Source organism: Prunus dulcis, chromosome 8, assembly GCF_902201215.1.
Source record: "Prunus dulcis chromosome 8, ALMONDv2, whole genome shotgun sequence".
Taxonomy (NCBI): Eukaryota; Viridiplantae; Streptophyta; class Magnoliopsida; order Rosales; family Rosaceae; genus Prunus; species Prunus dulcis.
The window spans coordinates 11,003,492-11,028,341 of NC_047657.1; the positions used below are offsets into that span (position 1 = coordinate 11,003,492).

General features: G+C 36.5%; 3 protein-coding genes and 1 non-coding gene across 5 annotated transcripts; 2 read left to right on the forward strand and 2 right to left on the reverse strand.

Moving 5' to 3' along the window:
• Positions 1-9: 9 nt before the first annotated feature.
• LOC117637782 (dolichyl-diphosphooligosaccharide--protein glycosyltransferase 48 kDa subunit-like) lies at positions 10-6,200 on the forward strand. 2 transcript variants are annotated; one of them, XM_034372795.1, is made up of 13 exons: positions 10-482; positions 606-742; positions 1,495-1,620; positions 2,032-2,085; positions 2,240-2,353; positions 2,952-3,007; positions 3,087-3,128; positions 4,179-4,254; positions 4,451-4,522; positions 4,616-4,741; positions 4,835-4,939; positions 5,366-5,449; positions 5,818-6,200. In XM_034372795.1, the coding sequence occupies exons 1-13, from the start codon at positions 212-214 to the stop codon at positions 5,863-5,865; spliced, it is 1,311 nt and encodes a 436-aa protein (XP_034228686.1). In that variant the 5' UTR covers positions 10-211; the 3' UTR covers positions 5,866-6,200. The 2 variants fall into 2 exon arrangements, with proteins under 2 accessions (XP_034228686.1, XP_034228685.1); XM_034372794.1 differs by having other exon boundaries at positions 4,616-4,939.
• Positions 6,201-7,174: 974 nt separating this feature from the next.
• On the reverse strand, positions 7,175-7,305 carry LOC117612309. Its single transcript, XR_004583350.1, has one exon. It is a non-coding gene; the product is annotated as a small nucleolar RNA snoR83 (small nucleolar RNA).
• A 1,925-nt stretch (positions 7,306-9,230) lies between these two features.
• Positions 9,231-9,554, reverse strand: LOC117638458 (putative lipid-transfer protein DIR1). Its single transcript, XM_034373582.1, has one exon. It carries the CDS (start codon positions 9,552-9,554, stop codon positions 9,231-9,233), a length of 324 nt encoding a protein of 107 aa, XP_034229473.1.
• Positions 9,555-22,712: 13,158 nt separating this feature from the next.
• Positions 22,713-23,201, forward strand: LOC117638029 (pathogenesis-related protein 1-like). The gene has a single exon (XM_034373113.1). It carries the CDS (start codon positions 22,713-22,715, stop codon positions 23,199-23,201), a length of 489 nt encoding a protein of 162 aa, XP_034229004.1.
• The last annotated feature ends 1,649 nt before the right edge of the window (positions 23,202-24,850 follow it).

Below are 24,850 nucleotides of genomic sequence, written 5' to 3' on the forward strand. Positions count from 1 at the left end.
CCTTTGCATGTCTTAAAGAAATATAAAATAAAGAAGACAAATATAAGGGGAAAAAAAAAAAAGAAAAAAAAAAGAAAGAGAAGAAATTACGAAAAGTCAGCCAACCCCTCCACAGTGCAGAGTCCACTCTATTTTTGCGATCTGAAGGAAGAAAGTCGAAGCAGCACTTCTCACAGGCGCATTTCTCCTCAGTCCCTCCCAAACCGAAACCATGCTGAAGCTCCTAAGTGTCCTCACCTTCCTAGCCCTAACCCTCCCATTTCTCGCCCACTCTTTCTCGCCGGACCACCCAACCGATCGCCGGATCCTCGTCTTGCTCGACGACCTCGCCCTCAAATCCTCGCACTCCTTGTTCTTCAAGTCCCTGCAATCTCGAGGCTTCGAGCTCGATTTCAAGCTCGCCGATGATCCCAAGATCTCCTTGCAGCGTTACGGCCTGTATAGCTATGACGCCTTGATTCTCTTTTCTCCTTCGGTCGATCGTAAGTCTCTCTCTTTTCGAAATGTTGTGTTGTGGAAAACGAAAACTTAGGTGAATTGAAATGGTTTTGGGAATTCAGACTGACTGTATTTATATATGATTTCTGTTTTATCACGTGATATAGGGTTTGGAGGGTCCATTGACCTGGCTGCTATACTTGATTTTGTGGATAGCGGTCATGATTTGATCATTGCAGCTGATACCAATGCATCTGATTTGATCCGACAAATCGCAGTCGAGTGCGGAGTTGATTTTGATGAGGTTGGTTTAAGCATTGAAGCATTTCACTGGTTACTATATCAATTATCTGTTTTCAGTCTCCTTTTTAATATTCAGAATTTCCTTGAAGTTGGTTTCTGTCCAGTATGCATGCATTGCTTCTTTAAATCTTCTACTACCAAGAAAAAAAAGGACATTTCTTTGAAGAATTAATCATTTGGGAATAACAGAAACAGCCATAATCACTAAAGTGCGTATCCATATCAATGTATTACACTCACGTCTTTGTTACAACAAAGCCAATTCTAATGCAATTTAATTCAAAAGGGTTTGGATGAAATTATAATGCTTTATTGACAATTGCAGAATTATCATCATATCGTGTCATGAACTGTTGCTAGATGTGAGCTCTTTATGAATAACTTCTGATCTTTCTAGAGGTGTATTTTCTGCTGCTTCCTTAATGACAGAAAGAATGACTTCACTAAAATGAGCATATTGTCAATTGCTAGCTCCTGTCATTAAGTATACAATAATGCTCACAGACCACTGTCATACACTGCACTGATATGACTGTGAGGTTAGCAAAATCATTTTTGTTGAAATAGCTATTCTTTACATATGTTTTTCTACTCCTCTTATCTCATAGTATTCTACAAGGTTTAATGACACTCAATATTCATATCCTTCCTTAGAATTCATACATGTTTCTCTAGGTCATAGCTTTTCTTCCAGCATTTTGAGCTTGATTAAAGAACTGATGTTTTTGAGTATGTTATTCATAATGGGTACAGGATCCAGCGGCTGTGGTCATAGATCACACAAGCTATGCAGTTTCCGACACTGAAGGAGATCATACAGTTATTGCTAGTGATGATTTCATCAAGTCTGATGTAATTTTAGGAAGCAAGAAAATTGGGGTATCTATTCTTAACAATGTTAATATTTGTTGTCCAGTTGAATTATGTTAAATCTTGCTGATCTGTATTTCAATTGGTAGTATTTACAGAATATTGTTTCCAACTCAATTAATTTCGTGTATGAAGTGTTCTGAATTTGTAATTTCTCGTTCTCATTTCCTAATTTGCCTTTTGTTTCTACTACTTTTGCTCTTCCATCAACTTATATGGGTACTGGCCTGGCTACAGGTCGTGACATTTTTCCTCAAGCCATTCATCATTTTTGTCCTATCCAATAAAAGCTTAAGCAAAGTGTTTTGAGAATTTGTAACAGTTGCACTCAGAGACAATTCAATGCACACTATTAGTAAATGGTAGTGGTAATTATAGTCTTTGTCCCTGATATTGTTTATGTTGGTGCTTCTGCCACAGGCTCCTGTACTTTTCCAGGGGATTGGCCATACGGTGAATTCTGAAAATAGCCTGGTAAGATTTTTCAATTTTCCATTTTCAGTGCATTGCAAAACAAGAGAATGAACCTTTGTGCTAATTAAAGTTATTCAACTGTTATTGTTTTTCGGTTTTTATTTTAAAAAAATTTAACCCTCACTTTTTCATGTAAATATGTGCATCATTTTAGGTTTTAAAAGTTCTCTCAGCTTCACCTTCAGCATATTCTGCTAACCCCAAAAGCAAGCTGTCAAATCCTCCTCCTCTCACTGGATCTGCTATATCTTTAGTTTCAGTTGTGCAGGTGTGTTAACTCTTCACTGCCTGTTTTCCTTTCCTCTTTTACTGCATTACTGTGTATATTATTTTTGTGATACATAGATGCTTTCCTCTGTTTATGTGTTTGTCTATGCTTTGTTTAGAAAATTCAAACTCATGGTTCTTTGTGATATGTAAATGATATTGAAGATATTGTTAATTATTTACAACTTACTATTTGTTTCATAATGTTTTCTTGAAGATAGTGTTAATTTTTTACCTCTCTCTTTCTTTCTGTCTCTATTTTTTTCCTGGAGGGAAACACAGGACTAATTGCTATAACATAATTACTCCAGAAAACTATTATAGAGCTTCTACTTTTTCTCATTACCACTTAGTATTACGTTCTGCTTCCTCTTTTGCCTATGACGCCAGTGACTTTTCTCTAAATCCTGCCCTAGCTTTTGGAAATGGATGTTTGGTCTTCAGTATCAGGATTTAGCTCCTTATTGTCTGGTTCTAAGTGTTTACATTCATAAACATTACTAAATCAGTGAGTTCTTTGAGTGGAGAGATCTGTAAATGATATATATATATATATATTCTGTAACAGTTTTCATGTGTTTTTCTTGTCTATTTTGTAGGCAAGAAACAATGCTCGGGTTTTGATCTCTGGTTCATTAAGTTTGTTTAGCAATAGGTATGTGATGATTTCCTGTCAAATGAAGTTCTCTAATTTTTTGATTGTTTCCTCTGACAAGATTTGATTCTCTTTTCAGGTTTTTCAGATCTAAGGTTCAGAAGGCTGGGAGCCCGAAGAAGTGAGTGATGCTATGAATTCTAATTTAATTTCTTTTCCATACATGTTTCAATTGATATTAGGGCATTTCCTGTTCTAACTGCCGCATAATGTATTAACTTATATAATCAAAGAGGAAAAACAACCTTTTAGTGGAGAATGGAGTTACAGCTTGCCTGTTGTCAGTTAACTAATAGCTATATATCTGATATGTTGAAATGGTCATGATGTAGTTTAGTTGGTAGTCACACATCATTGAAAAGAGGATCCCAAGTTAATTGGTATATTGGGTATGATGAAAATTCAATTGTTGATTGGTTATAAACTAACAAAAGCTTGTAGGCTGTGCCGCCTATTTTGAAGTAGGGATGGCCTTTACAACTTATTGATGAGCTATGATTCATGCAGAGATTAGGCTGGACATTTGGACATCAATAGAAATATGGATGCTGGATAAATAAGGGCTCACAAGCAGTTTATTTATTGATCCCAAGTTAACTGGTATATTGGGTATGATGAAAATTCAATTGTTGATTGGTTATAAACTAACAAAAGCTTGTAGGCTGTGCCGCCTATTTTGAAGTAGGGATGGCCTTTACAACTTATTGATGAGCTATGATTCATGCAGAGATTAGGCTGGACATTTGGACATCAATAGAAATATGGATGCTGGATAAATAAGGGCTCACAAGCAGTTTATTTATTGATCCCAAGTTAACTGGTATATTGGGTATGATGAAAATTCAATTGTTGATTGGTTATAAACTAACAAAAGCTTGTAGGCTGTGCCGCCTATTTTGAAGTAGGGATGGCCTTTACAACTTATTGATGAGCTATGATTCATGCAGAGATTAGGCTGGACATTTAGACATCAATAGAAATATGGATGCTGGATAAATAAGGGCTCACAAGCAGTTTATAAGATATATTTTTTCCTAATGTAGCTGCACAAAATGACTGATGAATAAAATATGCATTTTTTATTGCGTTTACTGTGCATACCTCTTAATACCACAGAAGACTTTCCTGTTTGGAAGAAGAAATTAATGAGAAACTTATTTTGTGATAACAGACATGAGAAATCAGCTAATGAGCAGTTTCTGACTGAACTTAGCAAATGGGTATTCCACGAAAGAGGTCATCTCAAGGTGAGGCAAAAGTTATTTTCTTGTTGTCCTGATATTATAATGTTTATTAATTAGGCTTGCACAAAAGTAAAAAAGGGGAAAAGTAAAAAAACAGAGAAATAAGAGATGGTGGCCGGGTTAACTCATCTAATAGTTTCATTTTAGGTATTGCCAGGTTTCTTAAATGCTCACCTTATTAAACCATTTTGTTCTGTAGGCTGTGAATGTAAGACACCACAAAGTTGGGGAAGCAGATGAACCTGCAATTTACAGGATCAACGATGACTTGGTAATTTTTATTTATTTGTGGTGTTTATAAGACTCCCAAAAAAGAGCAAAAAACTAAAGTTCTTGGCACCTGACACTGAAATCACAATTGAAGGAATATTCGGTGGAGATTTATGAATGGCATGGAAAAAGTTGGGAGCCATATGTTGCTGATGATGTTCAAGTGCAGTTTTATATGATGAGTCCCTATGTTCTGAAAACCTTATCGACTGATCAGAAGGTAATGCACGTTATTCCCTCCAGACTTTCTGTATTTCCTGTAGATTTTCTGTTGATACCCTTTCTGATTTTTGTTTTATTTTTTGTATTGCAGGGCAGTTATTTTACAGCATTTAAAGTTCCAGATGTTTACGGGGTGTTCCAGTTCAAGGTTGAGTACCAGAGGCTTGGCTACACAAGTTTATCCCTATCAAAGCAGGTAAGAAATGTACCTATTCATGGTGGAGATGCATCTATAACTTGTTAAGAGAAGATGTTGCTATTAAAAAAGGTTTATCTGTGTTTACCCTTAAACAGAAATACAGCAGTCTATTTATCAACGTTGAACCTTCTTGCATTAATTTGAATGGTGAGAAAAAAGAAAGAAAATAATGATTGTATAGTCTGACATACAACAACGAGCCACCCACCTATGTTTTATATTTAGTATGGAAGATGGCTGAGTTAAGACATTTTGTGTAGCACATAAAGCATTATAATCCTGTACCCAAAACTTTTTACTCTGACTAATTGTGCTACCTTTCATTTTGTATCATGCTTTGTGTATTTACGTTGGGCTTTTTTGTTTTCTTGTACTGTTCCTTTATCCACTACCTGAATGAAAACCATGGATATTGAATTGCAGATTCCTGTTCGGCCATTTAGACACAATGAATATGAAAGATTTATACCAGCAGCTTATCCCTATTATGGAGCAGCATTTTCTATGGTAACTCTCGTTTGCTCACTGTAATTGGTCATTAATATATTATACATGTATATAACGAGCTGCTTAGATGGGATCCCAGTTTGTAGGCTCCTTTGCCGTTCAAACGGCACTCCATGTTTTTTGTTATTTAACATTTTTTCTGTGTAACTTCCGCCCAACTCTCTCTTTTACTGTTTCCCAACTCTCTTTTAATGGTCTGAAGACGATCTCAGCTTTCTTGGCCCAGTCATTAGTGTATGTTCCATGACATAGGAAAGAAGCCCAAGATTCCCACCTTTTGGTGTCATAATTCAATGAGTATGATCTTCGCTTTACCGAAAATTACTTGGAAATATTCTGATAAAAAAATATTTTTGTTTGTGATGCAGATGGCAGGCTTCTTCATCTTCACGGTTGTCCACTTATACAGCAAGTAGCCATAGACAATTTGTCAGGGAAGATGTACCGCGGGGACTAAGAGCTTAGGAATGGAGATTTTGATAGGCAATAGCATTACGCAGACTTTTCTATATTATAGGACAAATTATTTCGTTGAGGAACTGCAAATTATGCCAATCCTTTTTATTCATCCAGTTAATAGACACCATTATCTCCTAGGCCGCCACGGGCATTTATACATTTAAAAGTTACTCTCGTGCCAAAAATGCCCATCAGAGAGAAATGAGAAAACTGGTTGATTTATGGAGGCTGTAAAAGTGTTCTGAAAGATGGTTAATATCTGAAAATTCTATTTTATGATTGTGTTATTTTAGGTGGTACAAATGTGACATTAGATGGGTCAATCGATTTACTGAAAAAATATGCCCGTTTCAAACATCAAAGCAGTAAGAAAATCGCTTACCGTTTGCTTTGATTTCAAAGTAATTGCAGTCTTAATTGGAGGTTTGCAGTGCATATAAAACGTGGTCAGCAAATGTGGTAAAGCAGCACTTTGATTCTGCCCCTTGTAAGGAAAAATGAAGCTCCAGTAACTTGTAATTTGCAACTGGATTAGTTTTTGTTTTTGTTTTCCATTACTTTGCATACTCTCCCCCTATATTTCGGCTTTAGGGTTTTTAACTGCAATAGTTCACATTCATTTTGGTTTAAATTTTATCATGCTTCAATTGCGATACGCGGCAATTTGGTCCTTCTGTCAATATGATCTTCATCTTCAATTCATATAGGATCAAATGACCTAAAACTTCAATTCAGACAGGATCAAATGACATTCGGGCACAAATTCATGGACTATTGCAATTTAAAATGAACCTCCAATTTTAAGAGAACGAACTAGCATTTTGCAGCATTCAAAATAATGCTAATGAGGTACTTTTTTTTATATGAAAATTATATAATTATAATTGAAACATTAATTATATAATTATAATTGAAACATTTTCTCTTCTCACATCACAATTACGTGTTGGTCAATTGAACTGGAATATCCATTCCATTGTTTAATTATAAAAATTTAAAAAAAAAAAAAAAAAAAAAAAAAAAAAAAAAAACAGGGTATCTCCATAACCAAGTAGTGAATCTAAATCCCCACAAAACCGATTGTAAAATCTACTTTTAATTCTTAATATCATATCCTCAGAAACACAAACAACCCATCGGGACAGGACAATGTTTAAAAGCTATGCTGAAAATAAACGTTTTTCTATGAGCCTAAAATTTTGACAACTCTTACCAGACCAGCATTTAAAAAAAAAAAAACGCATAAAAGAAAAAGAAGCCTGATTTATATGTATGGAAAGTTACTAGTAAACGCCTTGCGATGATGAAAAAAAACAGGCATTTATCAGCGAAACCTCCAGAGTTGATTTTGGCCTCCTATGAATCAGATAAGCACCAATTCTCAGCTTATCTGGGATTAATGAAGGCACCTCCTCCCCTTTTTCCCACCATTCAAAATAACACACACACACACACATACAGCCATACAAATTCAGTAACACAAAAACGCAATGAAAATCTGCATAAAAACGTCGTCTTTTCAAAAGGGCAGAGTTTGGAGCTCAGGGTTTTGTTGGGTTTTGGATCTTCTGTTCTTTTTGGCTGCTCCATATATTTATACTCATGAGAAGAAAACCCTAATCCCTTTTGTTACTATTTCATCCTTCAACTTTTTTATATTTCATTATGCGCCTAATTATTCTGAAAAATTGAAAGTTCAGACGTGGGCTCACATTTACAACCGGCCTCAACCAAGTGTCAATGAGATCGCCTAATCAAATGAGAGCCCAATACAATTCCATGACCTCTTTTATTATTATTATTATTTTTTTATAGAAGTGATATTGGATTGGAGAAAGAGGAATTGAATCTAACTTCGGGATTTTGGATGCATGGGTAAATAGTTTTAAGACTCTTAACTACTCTACAAGTCCCTTGTGCATTATTCTAGGAGCTCTATGACCGACCACAATCCAAGTAGCTTGTATTTTAGTTTTCTTCTCAATATTAGAAGAGGTTTAAAATTACAATTCCCTATTGCACTCATGGGTTTCAAGCCACGAGAGGCTCGTTTATTGATTTGATATATGAAGTCTGCAAAATTATATACGGGAGAAATTCGATGTGTATGCTCCTATGTTCCTTTAGCACTCAGGTCGCGAAATGAGTGTTACAGGAATACAAGAGTATACATATGGGTGTATATAAGTTTCTCTCATGGTAATAGGTGGGGGTTTCTTAGCCCAAAAAGATGTAGATGTGGACTGGATGCTAATAACCCATCTACTGCACCCGAGGTTGAAATGGAAAAACTTGAGTTTGGGTCAAATTTATGACGCATATGAAGAGGAGGCCTACCACTCTTGACAATTTTGTTTTGCCTCCTATATTGTTTTTAATTTCATTTTATTTTATACTACAAAGGAAAGCCATAGAGGTGAGGGGAGGTACATGTCAGGCAAATGTTCTTTACCATGGAAGCACAAATCAAATCAAGACGAAGCTATTTTTAACAGTTTCATTGAAAAAATACTGTAACTTTTTTTTTTTGGGTTTGTCATTCTCCAAGTTCTTGATAAATTATCAAGGTTTCAAATTCTCATCAAGAAACCTAATAGGCAAAAAAACATTGTACAAATTTTTCTACAAATTATTTTTTTATTAATCCCTCTTTCATTAAAGAAGGTTTCATGTTTAAAGTCCAGAGTTGGAGTTTTGATACTAATTTGATGGTTTAGTATTTATTTTCTTACACTGAAGTTTGCAATCATTTTTATAGTTTAAAGTAATTTAGACTATTATTTGGACAAATTTTCTCTTATGTGGATGTCCGGACGTTATTACTGTGTGGACGTCATTTATTTTTTACTACCCCTCCATGTTTTTCTTCATGTTTACAATGATATCCGTACGTCCGCATAGGAGAAAAACTGATTGTTCAAATATATAAATAATAAAATAAAAACACGACGGTCATTGTTTATTTTGGAAAAAAAAAAAAAAAAAAACCCCTGCATGATCGGTATTCATCATGTGATATGTATTACGAAATGATAATGCTATATGTTGAGGGTAAGAAGTTCATGATTTAAACAATACATAAACATCCAAATAGAACTTTACAATAAGACAATCAACATTACATCATTGAAAATCAAAACACACCCTTGCAAACAGAAGCAAACAAGTTAAAATAAGCTTGAGAAAACAAACAACAATGAACCAAAAAACTTAAGTAAAAAGTTACCACAACAAACAAAAACAAAATAAATTAAGCTGCAGAAAAACAAATACAGATCTATCTCTTACGCAGCACTTGATGATCATATGCGTTAACAAATTACTAGCAACGGATGGGCTGGCCAAGGTTGCATTTGGCAGGAAGCTGCATGGCAAGGTTTGGGTCGATGCCATAGGCAGACAGAAGGTTTGAGTACTTCTTGAAAAGGCAAAGGCATTGGAAGTCAGCCGTTTTAAGAGCTGAGCAACAAAGAGCTGAGGGAGGCAGAGGGTTTTGCCCACTCACTGCTGGGGCACATGCATTCAAACCCTCTTTTGTCATGCGGCAAAAACTCTGCTCATTGTTCACCAACATGGCCTCAGATTCAATGGCTAGTGCCAAAAGCACTAATGCCACAATCACAACAAGCTTTTTGTATGCTTCCATGTCTAAAAATATATCTCTCACTCTCTATGATATATATCACTGCTGTGTAGTGAAGTGTGTGAAAGATGGGTTGTGGGTTTGGCCTTATATAGCAAACCAAACACATGGGGCTGGTGAGTTGTCTTACTCTTGCCCATGGCCACTTGTTACTATTTTGTGGTGTGCTTGGATTGGTCATTTTTGGTCTCCACTTAATTAAATTTCCTATGTTAGATCTTGTTAGGTTAGACAACATAATTAAGATGAATCTGGACCATTGATTAATTACGTTGATTATATAAATGTGTGATTCAAATTCACAATTTGAAAAGATAAGCATATGTCTATTAATATAATACGTCGTATGAAAATAGAGTATTAACAATGGAGTTGTATCCGCTTGACCAAAAAAAGAAGCATGGAGTTGTATCCGACACTATACTGCATACATCATTTCCGACTTTCATTTAAGAAATATTAGTTAAGAACTTCTAATCTTAGTCATCCATTAAATGTATTGGTGGGTCTAATAATATGCACCATATATGAATGGCCGAGTTGATCATGAAAAATTAGTAGTTTTATATGGAAAAAGAATGTAAATAAAAAATGTGCATATATAATTAAGCTTAAAACCAGCAGCCCACTCAGATTACACTGTTAGAACTCGTGACAGAGAGTTGGCGTATTACATTACTGTGGGCTGTAAAGGTCACGGAGGTGCATAGGTAGTGACAAGATATTGGTCTTTTCTGGACATTAATGCATTATCCAAATTAATTACCCTAAGATAGTTTAAGGAATTAATGTGCAGCTTTGTATCGTATGATGACAAGCACATGTGACCCTTCATATCCATTTGTCATTATTTTCATTTTGATTATTTTATATTGATGGGGAAGTAGGTAGAAAAGTCATTAATTAACAGGATTGGATAGGATAGGACAAGAAGGCTTTTATTGAGTACAAGTAATAGTCTTAACTGCATGGGAAAAGATTTTCACACGCGCACCAAGATGTCAGGATGGTTCGAATATGAGACCTTTAATTTGCAAATCAAAGTCATTTTTCACTTGGTTAAACTCATTGACAAACAAGAAGGTTTTTGAAAATACATGGAATATTTGAAGCCCAACATCCATCCAAATTCAAATAATTGGTCCATACTCTCAAGTTTCGAAGTGTAACTAGCCCTTATAAATAAGTGACGGTGGGATTGAAAAAGCAAATAAAGTAGTTGTGGTGGGGTGCGGTGGATATAGTAATAGCAATGTATAGTGATGGAGGAGAGGCGCAAGGAGGTGCAATTGCATTTTCCCTCGTCGAATGATACTGTGGAGGTGGTAAACTTTGTCCCTCTGGTCTGCCCACTAATTGTTTGAGTTTTTGACTGAGTGAAACTTTTTTGTATTTGATGCGCTGCTGGGTGTTTGTGTTTGTTGCGTTCCTGCACTGAGAGCGCAATGCGTGCTCTTTTTTTTTTAAGTCCTAGCTCAAAACAACGTAGTTTCGGACAAGACCAAAAAGAAAAAAAGAAAAAAAAAGGGTATGTAAACCTGCACGAAGCCTTACCCGACACGAATATGTATAAATCCTATTAATAAAGAGCGGAGGGGAGCCCGGCCCAAGTTGAAGTCATTCCAAGCAATTCAATTCAATTCAAAATTGAAGAATAAACTCCGTTGTTGAAGTTGCGCTTGCAGCTATCAGATTCAGACCCAATCCTTCGCAAGGTCTGGGACTTTTTTGCTTATGTTATTGTCTTCTTCTTCTTTTTTTCTCTTCTAGGTTTTTTTTTCCTTCTTCTTTTTTTCTATAATTTTTTTTTGGCTTTCTCTGTATTCTTATTATCAGTAGCGAACTCGAGAGGGAAGAGCCTGAGCAGCGCATGACTCGAGGTATGATCAATTATAATTTGTTTGTTTAATTGATAATTTGATATGCATTTTGATTAGGTTAATTGATATTTATTTTTGTTAGATTAATTTATATTGTTTTTTGTTAGTTTGATATGAATTTTGGTAGAGTAATTGTGTAATTAACATGAATTTTGTTCATATTAATTGATATACTATATACACTATAGTCAATTAGTCATAGACCTAAAACCTTTATGAATTTTATTGTTGCTGAGCTTTTAGCATTTTAAAATTGCCCCTTCTTTGAAGAATTCATGGATCCGTCACTGGTTGTAGTGGTGGAGATAGGTGAAGATTTGTCAGAAAAACTAGTAGTTGCAGTGTCATGGAATTTCAGGAAAAATACTTGCCTCATTTTCATGGAAGTAGGAACTTCTATTGTCTTGTCATTCAAAGTTTGACACATATATACATATTTTGTTGTTGTTGTATTTTTTATGAAATATTTTTGCATTGTCAAATTGTGATTTGTAAGAAACGAGGGATGTGTAGTGCCCATTTTTAAAATGACACCACTAGCAAAACACAAAAAAAGATCAATGTGCATGATATTGCTGTCCCCAAAAGTGGTTTGTTTTTGGTGCCCAATTTAGTTGTTGGTTTGTTTTTGGTGCCCAATTTAGTTGTTGGGCACTAGAAGTGCCAATACGAACTTTTTTTAGATGCCAATATTAATATAAATCCCTTTCGTGGATATCAATATAAGATGTTGATATTATACCATATTTGTGGGAATGAGAAGAAAAAAAAGTTTTTTTTCATGACTAATCAATCTTCTACCTCATTTCTTAATTCAACATACTTCTGATTTTGACAGTAAAATATGTTCTGAAATGGAAATCAAGAATTACCAACTTTGCAATGAAAGTATGTTGCAATTGATTAAGTTCTGAGCTTGACCATGGTCAAGGTGAGAAAGACTTCCATGAAACGGGAGTAGCACAATGTTGTTATCTCAGTCAATAACTGTTAGTATTGATTTTGTAATTGGCATTTCCTAGAGACAAATTAGACTAAGTATAGACAGTAAATTAGTTATGATGGTGGCTGTCAAAATTCCAAGATATGCTCTGAAGGCTTATATGTCAACCAACGATCACTAAGGTAAATTCTTCATTCAATCATGCATCCTGATTGTGGTATTTCAAGCATTATTTCAAACTCACAATCTGATTAACTTTTTGATTAGGAAGACTTTTTATTTTAAGAAAGATTAATTAATTTTATAAATTGCTTTCTAGTTTTGAACATTAAAAGTCTTCTTTGATTGCAAATCAATTAGTCTGATTTTGGAAAATTAATCTATTGATTAGGAACTAATTGATCTTGTTTTCAGTTTTGAAAACCATTATAAAAAGTAAGGCTTGGTTTTCATTCGTTCAACAACTTTCAACGACTAGAGTATTTCTTGAGTTTTCATATACACAAAAGAAAGTTGTTGTGCTTTATTTTCCAGAAGGATAAATCATCAAGAGTAAGATTATCTTTGTGATTTATCTTTGTATTCATATTGCATTCATTTGCATGTTCGGAGACTCATACAGTTGAGGGCACCAAGACCGTTGTGGCAGTTTTTCTTCGGTGAGCTTAAATCAATCGTGACCAATATCGGATTCAACATAAGGAGAGTTGGAAGAACTCCGACGAGCTTGAAGCAATTGTGACCAGTATTGCGTTCAACATAATGAGTGTAGAAAGATCATCCCGCGAGAAGTTGAGTTACGAAGAAGTTGGTACGTTGTCTAGAGTGTCTAGGACAAGTTTGTATACTTCTTGTAATCATCATTTTATAGTGGATTTGTCTTGGACTACCAGGTCCCTTGAATTTTCCCCAGAGGTGGGGTTTTACCACGTAAAATAACTTTTGTTTTTTTTTTTTTTTTTTTTTTTTTTTTTTTTTTTTTTTCTGTTTTTACGTTCTGTACTGTAGAGGATTGATACATTGTATCAATTCCTTTGGCGTGTTTTTATATATTATGTATTACTCTTGACTACTCAAAACGCAGACTTTAATCTTTTAGTATTTTATGTCATCCTATAGGTATTTTCAATAACGCTATGACTCTCACACGTTTTATAGTTGCTTCTTGTTGTTTTGTTTCTCATCCATAAATAAAATATCATGATACTTCATTAATATAAAGGATAATAGTCAATAAGATTGGGAGCCATGTCGGAACCAAGCGATTCAACTATTGCAAGGGGTTTATAGCTCGACTCGATTAGTTATTTATTTCTGTAACCGAAGTCATGTGTTCAAATCCCCTCTCGCGTTGATTGTATAAAAAACAAAACAAAAAACACTATTTGTAATGACACTTTGGAAAATAAAACGTAGAGGAGAAGGCTTAACACGTTTTCTTCTTCTTTGGTATTTACAGTTATGGTATTTTCCCCATTTTTATTACTGTAGAATATGTGCTCTTCTCTGAATGATGCTATTGCTAGCTGATGCTATCATTTGGCTAATTTAAGAATTTGGGAAAGTTGAGGGAAGGAGAGGTTGAACTACTTTGGATTTGAAGACCTAATAATAGTAATAGAATAATGATGTCGCGGGAGTTTTGATGTCAAAGTTTGGTAGTTAAATTTCCAATAAATTCTGTTTTGGACAGTTTCGGAGTTACGTAGTTAAGTCTCCGAATTAATTCTGTTTTTTCAGTTTTATGTAATAACTCCCCTAGCAGTTGAAGGGTTGAGGGTTGTTGAGAGTTGTGTATTTAGACAGGTTTGTCTAACGTTTCTGTTTAACTCAGTTTTTAATAACATTATTCTAAGATAGCTTCTCTTAATTTTCTGGTGGAATCCAATTTTTTCTTGTTACTCAAGGTTTCGCTTGAGACCTCTGTTGCTTGTGCTGCGTCAAGTGGTATCAGAGCGGGTCTCTCCCGTCTCGGTATTCTTGTCTTGTCTTATCATGGGTGACCGAGAAGCTGATGTCCCAGCCCCAATTACTCGAGCGGATTTGGACGCTCAAAACCAACGGATCGACAACCTAACCAACCAATTTGGGGAGATGCGAGAACTGTTGTTGCAAGCTCTTGGTGGCAACAATAGAAGAGGTGGCAGAGATGACGAAAGAAGAGAAGGCAGGGAAGATAATCGAAGAGAAGGTAGAGATGGCGAGAGAAGAGATAATAGGAGGCAACATATTCCGGATAGCGAGTCAGAGTCAGAAGAAGAACTTGAGGAACCACCACCACCGGCTAATAATCGTCGTAATCGTAATTACGAAAATTTTGGCGATTATCGGATTAAAGCCGAAATCCCTAACTTTTGGGGAAATCTGAAGATTGAAGACTTCTTGGATTGGCTTGTAGAAGTGGAGAGGTTTTTCGATATTATGGAGGTTCTGAGCATAAAATGGTGAAGATGGTAGCTTTCCGTCTAAAAGCTACAGCGGCTGTATGGTGGGATCAATTGCAAAATTCAAGGCAGAGGCAAGGAAAGCAGCGGGTTCGTACATGGCGGAAGATGAAGTCGCTTATGATGGAACGATTCTTGCCCACAGATTATGAGCAGATTCTATACCGTATGTATCTAGGTTGTGCGCAAGGCAACCGTTCGGTTTCTGAATATACCGAAGAATTCATGCGTTTGGCAGAGCGAAATCATTTGACCGAGACTGACAATCAAAAGGTCGCGAGGTATAACAATGGGCTGAAGATTTCCATCCAAGAAAAAATTGGTATGCAGAATATATGGACTTTGCAAGAGGCGGTTAACATGGCGATGAAAGCTGAACTGTTGGAGAAGGAGAAGCGCCAACCCAACTTCCGCAGGAACACGACGGAAGCCTCTGAATATGCTACTGGTGCTTCTAGTGGCTCCGGAGATAAGGGGAAAGTGCAGCAGCAACCTGGAGGAACGACGAAACCAGCGACAACTGTCCAAAACAAAAACTTTAACGAAAGCAGCAGCCGGACTTTCAACAGAGGGCAGTCCCGAAACCAATCCCAGAATCCGTATGCTAAGCCCATGACGGACATATGTTACCGTTGCCAAAAACCAGGGCATCGTTCTAATGTTTGTCCAGAGCGGAAGCAGGCTAACTTTATCGAGGAGGTCGATGAAGATGAGGAAAAAGATGAAGTCGGGGAAGATGATTATGCAGGGGCTGAATTTGCAATTGAGGAAGGAATGGAGAGGATTACCTTGGTTTTGCAGAGAGTTCTTTTGGCACCAAAGGAGGAAGGGCAGCGTCATAATATTTTTCGTTCCCTCTGCTCAATCAAAAACAAGGTGTGTGATGTGATCGTCGACAATGGAAGTTGCGAGAATTTCGTGTCAAAGAAATTGGTGGAGCATTTGCAGCTATCAACGGAGCCACATGTCAGCCCTTACTCACTAGGTTGGGTTAAAAAAGGCCCTTCGGTTCGTGTTGCTGAGACTTGCCGTGTGCCACTGTCCATTGGTAAGCATTACAGCGATGATGTATTATGTGATGTTATTGACATGGATGCATGCCATATTTTATTAGGGCGACCTTGGCAATTTGATGTGGATGCGACTTACAAGGGACGAGATAATGTAATTCTGTTTTCTTGGAACAACCGGAAAATTGCAATGGCAACTACAAAGCCCTCAAAACAATCTGTTGAGCCCAAGACGAGGAGTTCTAGTTTCCTAACCCTAATTAGCAGCGAGCAGGAGTTGAACGAGGCTGTCAAAGAGGCGGAGTATTTTTGTCCCTTGGTGTTGAAGGGGTTGTTGAAGCTTGGCAAAGGAGAAAGTGACATTCCACAAGACGTGCAGCAGATTTTGTCACAGTTTCAGGAACTACTTTCTGAAAAATTGCCAAACGAGCTGCCACCTATGCGGGACATACAACACCGAATTGACTTGGTGCCTGGAGCTAGCCTTCCGAATCTGCCTCATTATCGGAAGAGCCCCAAGGAGAATGACATCCTAAGAGAGCAGATTGAAGAATTACTGCAGAAGGGATTTATCAGGGAGAGTTTGAGTCCCTGCGCAGTTCCCGTTTTGCTGGTTTCGAATAAAGACAAGACTTGGCGAATGTGTGTTGATAGCCGAGCAATCAACAAGATAACAGTCAAGTACAGGTTTCCCATTCCACGGTTGGAGGATATGCTGGATGTTCTTAGCGGCTCAAGGGTGTTTTCCAAGATAGATTTGCGAAGCGGATACCATCAGATTCGCATCAGACCTGGCGACGAATGGAAAACAGCGTTCAAGAGCAAGGACGGATTATTTGAATGGTTGGTGATGCCATTCGGATTGTCAAATGCCCCTAGCACTTTCATGAGACTCATGAATCAGGTTCTTCGACCATTTATTGGCTCTTTTGTCGTGGTTTATTTCGATGACATTTTAATTTACAGCACCACAAAAGAAGAACATCTTGTGCATTTGAGACAAGTTTTAGATGTTTTGAGAGAAAATAAACTGTACGTGAACCTAAAAAAATGTACTTTCTGCACAAATAAGCTACTGTTCTTGGGTTTTGTTGTTGGTGAGAATGGTATCCAGGTAGATGACAAGAAGATCAAGGCAATCCTTGACTGGCCAGCTCCAAAAACAGTTTCTGAAGTTCGAAGTTTCCATGGTTTGGCCACCTTTTACAGAAGATTTGTGAGGCATTTCAGCTCCATCGCTGCACCTATCACAGAGGGTTTGAAGAAGGGCCGGTTCAGCTGGGGAGAGGAGCAAGAGAGAAGCTTTGCAGATATAAAAGAAAAGCTTTGCACCGCGCCGGTTCTAGCCCTTCCAAACTTTGAGAAAGTTTTCGAAGTTGAATGTGATGCCAGCGGTGTGGGAGTCGGAGCTGTGCTTTCACAAGACAAGCGGCCAGTTGCGTTCTTCTCTGAAAAGTTGAGCGATGCACGTCAAAAGTGGAGTACTTATGACCAAGAGTTCTATGCGGTTGTTCGAGCTTTGAAGCAATGGGAGCACTATCTTATCCAGAAGGAATTTGTTTTATTTACAGATCATCAAGCGTTGAAGTATATTAACAGCCAGAAAAATATTGATAAAATGCATGCTAGATGGGTGACTTTTTTGCAGAAATTTTCGTTCGTTATCAAGCATACTTCCGGCAAGACAAATCGTGTGGCGGATGCGCTGAGTAGAAGAGCTTCATTGTTAGTCACGCTGACTCAAGAAGTTGTGGGGTTTGAATGTCTGAAGGAATTATATGAAGGTGATGATGATTTCCGGGAAATTTGGACTAAGTGCACCAATCAAGAGTCGATGGCAGATTACTTTCTTAATGAAGGTTATTTGTTCAAAGGCAACCAGTTGTGTATTCCAGTTTCCTCTTTAAGGGAGAAGCTCATTCGGGACTTGCATGGTGGAGGGTTGAGTGGCCACCTAGGCCGTGATAAAACAATTGCAGGGATGGAGGAGAGATTTTATTGGCCACAACTCAAACGAGATGTTGGAACTATTGTGCGCAAGTGCTACACTTGTCAAACTTCGAAGGGGCAGGTACAAAACACCGGATTATATATGCCATTACCAGTTCCTAACGATATTTGGCAGGATCTTGCTATGGATTTTGTCCTCGGTTTGCCCCGAACACAAAGGGGAGTGGACTCTGTATTTGTGGTGGTTGATCGGTTCTCAAAAATGGCGCATTTCATAGCCTGCAAAAAGACTGCTGATGCATCAAATATAGCCAAACTGTTTTTCAGGGAGGTTGTTCGCTTGCATGGGGTTCCTACATCCATTACATCAGATCGTGACACCAAGTTCTTGAGCCATTTTGGATCACTTTGTGGAGGCTGTTTGGGACTACTTTGAATCGTAGCAGCACTGCCCATCCCCAGACTGATGGCCAGACTGAGGTTACAAACCGGACATTGGGCAATATGGTACGAAGCGTCTGTGGAGAGAAGCCAAAACAATGGGATTATGCACTACCGCAGGTGGAGGTTGCATATAACAGTGCAGTCCATAGTGCAACTGGGAAGTCTCCATTTTCCATTGTTTATACCGCTATACCTAACCATGTTGTTGATTTGGTGAAACTGCCTAGAGGCCAGCAAACCAGTGTGGCGGCGAAAAATTTGGCTGAGGAAGTAGTAGCCGTTCGAGATGAAGTCAAGCAGAAACTCGAGCAAACTAATGCTAAGTACAAAGCTGCTGCAGATAGGCATAGGCGAGTTAAAGTGTTTCAAGAAGGCGATTCTGTGATGATATTTCGGAGGAAGGAGAGGTTTCCAGTTGGCACATATAGCAAGCTTAAACCAAAAAAATATGGTCCTTACAAAGTGCTCAAACGGATCAATGATAATGCCTATGTTATTGAGTTACCGGATTCCATGGGAATTTCCAATATTTTTAATGTTGCAGATTTATATGAGTTCCGTGAAGATGAGGTCCTTTATCCAAATCATAACTCGGGGTCGAGTTCTTCGGAGGTGGAGGGGACTGATGTAGAACAGATGGTAGATTTTATCGCGGTTGAGCTAGAAAAAGGACGTAGTGGGAATTTGCAGATTTGTTGTCCGAGCTCTGATTAGGACGCAAAATACCATTTCCGAAAGGGAACGACTCCACGAGTCTAACTCACTGATTTTCTATGAAATATGATGGATTTTGGCATTCTGAGGTCGTTTGGCCTTCCAAAACTGCAGTCAAAGTTTGGTAGTTAATTTTCCAATAAATTCTGTTTTGGACAGTTTCGGAGTTACGTTATTAAGTCTCCGAATTAATTCTGTTTTTTCAGTTTTATGTAATAATTCCCCTAGCAGTTGAAGGGTTGAGGGTTGTTGAGAATTGTGTATTTGGACAGGTTTGTCTAACGTTTCTGGCAACTTAGTTTTTAATAACATTATTCTAAGAGAGCTTCTCTTAATTTTCTGGTGGAATCCAGTTTTTCTTGTTACTCAAGGTTTCGCTTGAGACCTTTGTTGCTTGTGCTGCGTCAAGTTTGATTGGAGTGTTAATATGAGCATCATCATACATTATACATGTGTAGACATATGAGCAATGAGCATCATCATACAAATACACATGTAAAAGTCATAATGTAAGACAAGATCAAACAAGTTTCATGTAATTAGTTAGTTAATTATGAACACTAGTTGTTTTTTCATGCATACCATAAAAGTTAAAAGTCATGATGTAGGTTAAGAAGATTAGATCAACATGTCTTTTTCTCACACATTAAAAATTAAGTCATCGATTGTATAAGTTATGAAGACTAGATCAAACAAGTACATCAGCATCTTTTTCTGGCTCGGATATGGCAATAATTTATAACAAGCGTGTATGAGTTGCATACGTTCGGTTTTATCTTCCCCAAATACCGCTTGTATAAATTTTTTTTTTTTTTTAAAAAAAACATGATTCAAAATACTTACCATTGCTTTAAAAAAAAATATAGATTCAATTTGAAAAATCAGGCCATTATACTGTGCTTTTATTTCGTCAACTGTATCCTACACGTTTGGATGAGTTATAGATGATTAACTCTATGTTCACATTAGCATATTCGAGAAAAATAGATTGATGGTTGGATTCGTTCCAATTGAGTGATTTGCATATGAAAGGATAAAAAATAAAAAAAAACCCATGACGACATTTGCTATTTTCTTAATTTTTGAAGATGTTTGGTGCATACTTGGGCTTATCTAAGTTGGTTAGAGTGGATGTGCTCCTCACTCTGCACTCGAGTTCAAATCCCTCTCCTCATATTTTAGATTAGTTTGAAGTAGAATATCGTTTGTATATAATAATAATAAAAAGATGTTTAGTAATGATATTTCCCTTAGAAAAAATCTTAGAAAAAATCAACATTTTTCGTTCATACTAATTTTTTCTTATTTGTAGCCTACCATTTTTCTTCTAGAAAACGCTAGGGAGATACATCTTGTACACCACCTATCTAATAGAAGTGAGACCTATTATATTGGGCTTCACCTATCTTTTCCTTTTTGATATTGCTTGCTTCATTCCTTGTAAGGAGATACTCCTCCTTTCTGCAAATCATAGTTTGACATATGCAAAAATAATTCATAAAAAACACAAAAAGAAAAACTTATGTACACATGTCACACTGCTATTGGCAAGAATATAGGAGCTCCTACTTACATGGTAAGGAGGGAAGTATTTTCCTTTCATTTTTAGCTAAAACCCGATAACTAGGATCTAACTAAAGAAAATGACCAAATTAAGCTTAGCGCGCCAAATGTTATATTTTCACATTTCTAAAACAAATAATACTAGTCTTACCACATTTTATTAAAATACACTTCATTTATTAATTTATGTTTTTTTATTTTATTTATTAAAATACACTTCATTTATTTAATTGATGTGGCGTATGATATAGACATGCCACATCATGTGGTATAGAAATGTGGAATAAAAATATGGTAAGTGTAGCATTACTCTTCTAAAACATCCCTAATTACATTTTGTCGTGTTTTATGGGTTATATTTTATTTAGACATTTAGATTTACAGACCCTTTCAACTTAAATAGTCTAGATACAAACCTATCTACTTTTTTATTTATAACAAAAACCCATGTATTATAAATTACTTACAATCCATGCCATAAAAGATCCCACAGCATTTCCCATTTGAAATCCGTTATTTTTAGCCCTTCTTTCCTTTCTAATTTAACGGGCATTCAATTTGATAAGGGATAACAACTTAAAAAGAAGCAAATAAATCAGTTTTGGCGATATATTTTTCATGAATTTTGAGATGTTTGAGACTGCTTCTATATGAAGTACTTCTACTCATAAGTGCTTTTAGTAGGAGAACGTCGAATCCAAGTGAAGAAGTATTTGACATACGCTTTTCCAGAAAACGCTTTTATAACCCACAAGCATTTCTAAATTTTTTACTAACCACAGTCAGGATCGCTTTTGGTTGTTAGAAAACACTTTCAACAATTTTAGAAGCACTCCCAAACATACCCTTAGTGCCCGTTTGGCATTGCTTATTTGGGGTAATAAGTGATTTTTTAAAAATTTTGAGATACCCAACCCGTTTGGTAAACTGTGAGAAAATCACTTATTGTTAAAAATTGCTGTGAGAGAAAACTATAAGGGAAAACAGCTAATGAGGTGCTTTCATTTTCTGATTATGCTGGAATTAGTTTCGAAGAGGCGTTGTATTTAATGATTATGCGGCAATCATTTTTTGATTATGCGTAAAATCAATACCTACAACACTTTTAACAAAAATTTTACCAAAGCCAAATTGCTTTGTAAATTAATTTCTGACAAAATCATAGGGATCAAGAATTATATTAAGCAAGCAAACTATTAAACAAAACAATAATGCTACAGGAATTAATGTAACTTTCTCACGAACTATGTGGAGAATAACATGACAGTCCACATCACGTGGCATGTCATCAAATTAATTAATTTCACTTTTTTCTTTTCTTTATAAAAATATATAAATCCTAGACTTCCTCCATAACATAAACTTTCAAAGCCGCCATGGATGAACAATTTCTTAGGGGTGTTCAAGATTCAATTCAATCCGTCCAAACTGACTGGTTTAATTCATGTCCAATTCAATTTTAATCGGTTTCGATGATTTAGAGAATTGAATTGGATCCTTCAATTCCAAAACCGACATGATTGGATATATAATGCAATAACTTTTCTTGTGAGAATCCAATAAAGTCCAATACAATCCAATGTAGTTAGTTTTATGCATATTTTGGTCATGTAGGAATGTATATGAACATTTTAAGTAATTTGATGGAGTCATGTTTAATATATTATGAAATCAAACCAATTTTCTCTAGCATTTCATTTATATTTTAAATTTAAGTTTGGCCAATTCCTACAGGCGTTTAAAAATTAATGGAGTTTTTGAATGTTTTAAACACATAACCTCGAGTGCAAGGTAACTTCTTTTAACCACTTGGACTACAAGCCATTTGCATGATATTTGACATTTTGAATAGGCTTAAAAAGCTTATAAAGTGTCAAATTGCCGTTTAACTCATTTGACATTTCTCTTAGAGATGCTTTAGGGAGAAAATCCAACTTAGTAGTCTCTTTTTAATGGATATGTTTCAGGGCGCTATTTACTTGTCTAAGGCAGGTGTTTGGCCAATTTAGGGCTCTTTTATTTGTGGTCTTCATTTTCTGTTTTTTTTTTTTCTTGGCGTAGACTTTTGTCAGTGACGTAATAGGAACGTTCTTGTATGGTAATGCAAACAAATTTCCACATTTCCCATTATAAATACACCCACCACGATCCCCTCATACATATAACATATCCTTGGCAGCCATAATAATTAGTACAATTCTCTCCTAACCAATATGGCGTTGTGCAAGATTATTTCACTATCCCTCGTTTGCATTTTAAGCTCAGCCCTTCTCCAATCCACTCATGCCCAAGACACACCGCAAGACTACCTCCTTGCCCACAACAACGCTCGAGCGGCAGTTAATGTCGGGCCGTTGTCATGGGATGATGATGTAGCAGCCTATGCACAAGACTATGCCAATCAACACATTGGCGACTGCGTTCTTGTGCACTCTGATGGACCCTACGGCGAAAACCTTGCTGGGAGCACCGGTGACTTGTCGGGCACGTCTGCCGTGAACCTGTGGGTGGCGGAGGAGGCCGACTACGACTACGACTCTAACTCATGTGCCGACGGCAAGGTGTGTGGGCATTATACGCAGGTCGTTTGGAGCAACTCAGCTCGTCTGGGGTGTGCAAAGGTGACGTGCAACAGTGGAGGTACCTTCATCGGGTGCAACTATGATCCACCAGGCAACGTTGTTGGGCAGAAGCCTTACTAAAACCACTATATCCAAGCTTTCATTTTCTCCATATCAGTATTATCTGATGGATAAAAAAACTATGTTATAAAGAATAAAATGAAATAAGAAGTGACGGTCGATCAATTCATATTGCATCTTATCCACTGGCATGGTGGAGGCTAATAAACTTGGGTTGATATGAAGAATGACTTGCTTAGACATATATGAATGCATGCTGCGTCCAAAGTTTCTTGATCCCCATATCAATTTGTATTATTTTATCCATGAAAGATTTATTAAAGTTGTGAAAATTATAAAGGGTACAAGAACACTTCAATAAATCAGCCAAAATGCCTTCATTTCATATGACTAATTCTTGCCGACTGAGTAGCGCCACGAAACAGAGAAGAAGACAATCTGGAAACCTAAACTCACCTACAATTAAGATGTTTCAGGCAAAACCATGACGTATGGACGTATACATGGCAGTATGTATAGTTGTTATGTTTAAAGACTCAAGCAGAACGTCACAGTTTAATCTCTATAATTTTTAAGTTTAAGAACTTGAGCCATACGGCACATCTTGACTTCTTTCTTTCTTCCACGCTAGCCCTCCTCACTTGTTGCTCCATTACTTGCACTTTAAAAATTATTAAACTAATTAGTGTCCTCCTTGCCTTTTATTCTCTGCTCTCACGCTCACCCAGTAGAAAATTGAAAGTCATCATGTAAGTTGTGAAGCCTTGATCAAACAAGCATCAGCATGTCTTTTTCTGGCTCCCATTTGGTATTAATTTATAACATACTTGATTTAAAATACTTACCAAATTGCTTAAAACAAATGTAGAGTCGATTTCAGACACCGGACGGACCATTATGCTGTGCTTTTGTTTCTTCAACTGTTTGCCACGCGTTTGGATGAGTTTTTATTGATGATTCACTGTCTCCTCACATTAACATAGTCTAGAAACAGATGGACTCGTTCCATTTGAGTGATTTGCATATGAAAAGATAAAAAGAATGCATGATTACATTAATTCTGCAATTTCCTAGTTTCTAAAGATGTTTCGAAAAAGCCTTCTTGAAGCATGAAGAAACCTTTGAAGACAAGAAAGAGAAGATGCAAAGCTGGAGAGATGCACTTATTGCTGTAGCCAATCTTGCTGGATGGCGTTTGAAAGATGGAGACGTAAACTATTCTTCTATTAACTAATTCTTCCTGTTTGTACCTGAAAGTATTTTTGCTTTTTCTTGTTCTAAAAAATCAATTGAAAATAGAAAAGAAAAAGAAAAATAACTGCAGACTCTTCCATACACACACATCAATAACACAGAATTTCAGAAACAATAATCTGGAGTGTACATATTATTCATTATTAATTACTAATAGCTAGCTACCTTTATGAGAAAAGTTCTATAACCATGGAAAGAAATAGCTCTTCGTAATTAAATACTAGTACTTGTACTCAAACTAATAAAAAGATAAAACCTATGATCCATTTTTAATTTTCCATTATATATATAACTGTTTTGCTTTACCTCCTACATAAATGTTTCATTTATTTATTTGCAGACCCGAATCGGAAGTTGTTGAAGATATTGTAGGAATGAGTTTCACTAGATTAAACCAAACAATTTTAAGTGAATCCAAGGATTTAGTTGCGGTGGATTCTCGTATAGAAGAACTG